The 5,463-nt window shown below is 38.4% G+C and overlaps 1 protein-coding gene across 1 annotated transcript; it reads left to right on the top strand.

The window, feature by feature from the left end:
- Positions 1 to 370: 370 nt before the first annotated feature.
- On the top strand, positions 371 to 4,424 carry LOC130749481 (protein RETICULATA-RELATED 4, chloroplastic-like). Its single transcript, XM_057602849.1, has 8 exons — positions 371 to 1,021; positions 1,830 to 1,898; positions 2,940 to 3,071; positions 3,183 to 3,236; positions 3,313 to 3,357; positions 3,545 to 3,684; positions 3,948 to 4,073; positions 4,161 to 4,424. Exons 1-8 carry the CDS (start codon positions 491 to 493, stop codon positions 4,207 to 4,209), a joined length of 1,146 nt encoding a protein of 381 aa, XP_057458832.1. The 5' UTR covers positions 371 to 490; the 3' UTR covers positions 4,210 to 4,424.
- Positions 4,425 to 5,463: the final 1,039 nt, after the last annotated feature.

Below are 5,463 nucleotides of genomic sequence, written 5' to 3'. Positions count from 1 at the left end.
CATAGGGTTCATAGTGACACCTGGGCACGCCGGCCGGAGGTTTATTGGCGGCAGGGATGGTTTTCAACCATTTAAGGTAGTATGAGGGCGTAGTTTAGAAGATTTTCCAGTAAGGGACGAAAATCAAATTTCACCTAAAGTTTAGGGACCTTTTTCACGTTTAACCCAATTTTTAATACGCACGGAGTCAAGAATCCAACAACTGACCCACCTGTCCGACTAGTATTCATTGACTCAGTACATTGGCCGAGTTGATAACAGTACCTCAAGAGTTTCCAAAAAAAAAAAATTTAAATAAAAAATCTCTGAGAATTCAAAACTATAAATTAATTCAGTTCCTATTGTACTGAGTTTCAAAATGTAAATATTGAAAATATCTTTGAACATGAAAGACCATAGACAAAAAGTAGCTTATCAACTACCTTATCAATTCTGAGACTTCTCCCTCCATTTTTAACCAATTGCTGTCTCTCTTCTTTCTCTTTCTAAAATGGCCATGGCTTGCTTCTCTAACCTCTCCACACACCTATGCTCTCTCCAAACCCATTCTCAGAGAAACTTCTACGACTTCAGCCACTCCTCACTACCAAGCTACACCATCACAAGCCTCAAATTTTGCTCTGCGCCCATTTTCACGCCACCCCATTTGCTCCATTCTCCGGCCACTGCCGTTTTTTCTTCAGGAAACGGCGGCGGATTCTCAGGGAGTGGCGGTGGTGGCGGTGATGATAGTGGTGGTGGTGGTGATGGGGAAGAGGAAGAAAGGGACCGCAACAGGGAAGAGGCCATGCTGGTGCTGGCGGAGGCTGGCAAGTCGCTGGAGAATTTTCCGGCTGATTTGGCGGCGGCCGTTACGGCGGGGCGGGTGCCGGGTTTGATAGTGCGGAGGTACTTCCAGTTGGAGGAGTCGGCTGTGTTCCGGTGGCTGATGAAATTCGGAGGGTTTAAGGAAAGGTTGTTGGGTGATGATTTGTTCTTAACCAAGCTTATTATGGAGTGTACTGTTGTAATCTTCACAAAGGTTTTCTTCTGTTCCATTTTATAGTTTCTAATTATATAGGTACCAATTAGTAAAATTTTCAAGAAGGATAAACATGCATTGTGTCAAGTAACCAATTATCCTTTTGGGATAAGATAATTAGTTATTTGACATGATATCATAGCATTTGTGACTAAGTGGTCTAGAGTTCGATCCTGACCGCCCCTTCTTTGCGTGAAGGGGTGTGCTAGAAATATAATATAAAACCATTGATGCATTGATGCGCATTGTTTGTTTGTTTGTTTGTTTATGGTTTAATGATCTTATTCACCAAATCTTGATGATATTCAATTTTCATTTAGAATTTAGTATATTAACTTTGATAAAGTTCTGCTTTGTGAAAGTGTTTTTTTGGTGAATTGTTTTAAGTAGTATTTTTTTTTTATTAAATTCTGCCTTAAGGTTTTGGGTCCAATTCTCTTAGTGTCTTGTTTCTTTAGCCCATTGTCGCTCTTCCCAGCAGATATTAGGTGTTTAATCTAGATCTTGTTACAATGTTTGAAATCATCCTTTTTCCTCGTGAAACGTATCTGAGTAGTGTGAGAGAAAGAGTTTTAAAGTTCAAGACAGAAAAATGAGATAAGAAAGCTTGTAATCTGATCATTATATGAGGGAAAGGGTTCTCTTGAGTCTTGACACTTCTTTTACACCTACACATAGAGAGAGACAGGAACAGAAGAGACAAAAATGAAAGATATGATAGGTGACGTGAATTGGAGCATTATCATATGATATTTAAGCATTATCATATGCATGATCGAACTGTAATGGATATCCTGTGTACTTCCAGGCAGCTGCAGAATTGGAGCGGCGTAAAGAAAAATTCACTAAGGAGCTGGACTTTGTTGTTGCTAATGTGGTATGCTTGTTAACTAGTTTTATTTGTCTTCTTAGTTTAGTTATCTAACAAAGAATTTGAGAACTTCATTTTATCTATCACTTTTCTAACAGATCCCAAGTGCTGAAAGTATTTTCTTTTGAGCAATTTATGACTTCTCTATTGAAGGCCAATATAGAACATTTATCCTTTTGAGAACTTCCCCATTTTATCTATCACTTTTCAGGCTCAGGGTTCAAAATGTTATTACTTATTAGGATGATGAAAATATTTGATATTCTCTCTTTAGCCTGACTCCTGATTTTCATTTGGGAAGACTCAGCAGAATAACTTCTGTTTGCTGCATGAACATTTGTGATAGTGCTGCAGATTAATGCTCTCTTAAACTAGTTCAAGTGCTTAGCAATTCGGAGCTGTTTCATTATTGGAAATTACTCATTTTACCTTCATATTTTAGCATTCCATCTGCTTCAAGTTGTTATTATTATTTTATAAGTAAAAGAATTGGAAAAAGTAATAAAAGCAGGAAAGAAACCATCTACACACACAGTTTTCTTTTTGGTGAAATACAAAGCAAAAAAGGAAGGATCTCTATGGGGTTATAAGCATGCAGATCTAGATCAATAAATGGTAGAAACATATTCTTCTAATACATCCTAACGTAAGTGCTGAAAGTTATTATTATTTTTCTGAGCAATTTATGCCTTCTCTAATGAAAGCCAATATAGAACATTTATCATTTTCATTCCTAGAAGCTGCTTTGGGTGCAGTCACCTTTGCTTTAACTTGTACGCTGAAGTCAATTTTCCTAGATCTGATATTGGGTCATTCACCACTTCCCAACAATCTACCTGACCCTGTGGCTATACTATTGCATAAAAAATAGTCCTACAATCTCCACTGTCGGGGGCTGTGTGTTGAGATCACACATTGACCAGAGATATGGTAAAAGTAGAGCTTATAAAGGATTGCTCTATGAGCTAGCTTTTCGAATAGAGCCATGCTTAAGCCAGATTGAAGATTAACCATCTTATTCAGTTTATTTTTTTTAATTTATCTTAGGTAACAGGAATTGTCACAGGTTTTGTGCTTGTGTGGTTTCCTGCTCCTATTCTTTCTCTAAAACCACCTCTTGCAGTTAGCGCTGGACCTATCGCGAAACTCTTCTATGGTTGTCCTGAAAATGCTTTTCAGGTTAACACTCTTTAGCTTTCTGCATTTTTTTTTTTCATTTCTAATAATTATAATCGCTTTTGTTGTAATAGTAATGTGATCAGCTGTTGATCAATTTCATTTTCTCAATAGGTAGCTTTAGCTGGAACATCATATACAATTCTACAAAGAATAGGTGCAATAGTGGTATGTGTTGGATCATTTAAAGCAAGTCAAGTAGTTATTTCCTTTTAAGTGAGGGTCATCTTCATCTCTTGTGCAGCGTAATGGGGCAAAGCTATTTGTAGTTGGCACCGGTGCTTCACTGGTACATTACCACCTTACTTTCTTTGCAAAATACCCTTTAAATTTATTCTAGCTTTTTTGGCAGGTTCTTAAAAAAATTGTTGGCTGCTATGAAATTTGCTCTTGGTCCTTGCAAATTCAATTTTAAAATAAATCATAGCATCCAATGCATTGGTAGGATGACCGTTGGTTACGTAATGTCTTTTCAGGTTGGTATAGGTATAACAAATGCATTGATCAATGCCCAGAAGGTTGTTAATAAAACATTGGCAGTTGAGGTTGAGAATTTACCAGTAATATCAACCAGCGTAGCATACGGAGTTTACATGGTGGTAGTTAGCAACCTCAGGTATTCCATTTCCATCAACCAAACTACTGCAAATGTATTATCTAAGGAGCGGTGATTAAGTATAATAAGGAACTTTTCACTTTCTTATGTAAAGATTAAAAGAGATTGAGGGTAATTTTCAACTTTACTCAGAATATAATAAGGATTTAATAATCAAGAAATTCCAAGTCTCTTGCAAAAATAAAGCAGGCAGTGATGTACTCTCTGCATGTTAGCCTCGAAAAAATTGAAAAATCGAATTAAGGATTTGTCTTTGTGATCAGGTACCAAGTACTTGCAGGAATTATTGAGCAGAGAATTTTAGAACCATGGCTACACCATAACAAGCTTATACTAACGGGAGCATACTTTGTTGTTAGAACTGCCAATACTTACTGGGGCTCACTTCTGTAAGATTATGATTTAGCACAAAATTACTATATATAGCATTTTTTCTTCTTTTGTGATCTCATTATTTTTCACGCATCTTTCAATAGGTGGGTGGATTTTGCTCGATGGGTTGGAGTCCAGAAGATAAAGGATTAACCATTGTTTTGCATGACAGGATATAGTCATGAGTTCGATTGGTCTAAGATTGGATATAGATTGGTTCATTGATGCTTGATAGAACTCCAAACGGTTAGTGCTTAAATTTTTTCCCTTGTATTATTCTTTTCATCCTCCCTTGTGTAAGCAGAATTGTACATTTATCAGTGACAATGTTCATTTTTTGTACATATACTAATTCTTATTGCTACTTTCCTACAATAGAGCTATGTTACACAGTGCCTTGATAACCCATTCAATGTCCTTGGCCTTCGATATGTCTGTCCCAACTGGCGGTACTATTACTCACCCGTCTCACCCCCATCACTCCCATCAGCAAATTCCTCTTCCTCTTCCCACCCCTCTCAGACCACAACACTTCCACCTTCTCTCTCGAGAAATGCATGGTCTTCATCATCACCCCAAACCCAGAAGAACAAGACTACAAACAATTCCTCTGGTTGACCAAATTCAGCCAAGACCAATTTGGTCGAACCGAACTTCTCACCCCGCTTTCCTGACGAACCCTTCACGAACTTCTTCTGATTTCGATATGTCCTTAATCTCTATGACGTTCTTGTGTTACACTTGGGTGACGAGTATGTATTTCGCCATGACTTTCCCCTCATTCCCCCAACAATGAGTTGTACAATAAAGATATTGGCGGCTATACGAAAGCGAAATCCAGTTGGTCCGATGGCTTCGACCAATGGTTTGACTCGGGGAACCTGACTTTCACTTTGGTCTTCAGCCAGGTTTCGCTTGTCATAAACAATAGTTAGAACTTAGAAGCATCGAACCTAGGATTTCCTTATCGTGTGACCACCACCATTTTTTTCTCGTACAATTCATTGTTGGGGGATGGAGGGGAGGGTTGTGGCGGAGTATATACTGCCCAAGTGTAACCCAGGAAGGTTGTAGAGGTCAAGGACAAACCGGAATCAGAAGGGGTTCGTCAGGAAAAAGAGGGTGAAAGAGTTTGGTTTGGTCATGTTGGTCTTTTTCAATCAACCAAGAGGTTTGTTTGTGTATCAAGAATGACTGAGCGCTCGTCCTCGCAACTGAAGAGGACCAGCTTCCCTTAGACATCAAGCATGAGGAGCACGAAACCCTCTTTCCATGGGCACATGGCTGCCACCAGCTCTCGAATATCCCCACTAGAGTTGTCATCTATTGCAACTACATCTGAATTTTTATAATAAAAATGAAAAATGAAGTGACCACCAATATTTATTCGGTCGGGAAAAACATTGG

This window comes from Lotus japonicus, chromosome 3, assembly GCF_012489685.1.
Source record: "Lotus japonicus ecotype B-129 chromosome 3, LjGifu_v1.2".
Lineage (NCBI taxonomy): Eukaryota > Viridiplantae > Streptophyta > Magnoliopsida > Fabales > Fabaceae > Lotus > Lotus japonicus.
Note: the sequence above shows the minus strand (reverse complement) of the source record. Positions and strands in the feature narration are given on the sequence as shown.

Excerpts from the sequence above, each read along its gene's own strand:
- LOC130749481 (XM_057602849.1), top strand. The coding sequence starts at position 491 with ATGGCCATGGCTTGCTTCTCTAACCTCTCCACACACCTATGCTCTCTC. Across the intron at positions 3,072-3,182 it reads GTCCTGAAAATGCTTTTCAG|GTAGCTTTAGCTGGAACATC; the intron begins GTTAACACTCTT and ends TTTTCTCAATAG. Across the intron at positions 3,358-3,544 it reads TTGGCACCGGTGCTTCACTG|GTTGGTATAGGTATAACAAA; the intron begins GTACATTACCAC and ends ATGTCTTTTCAG.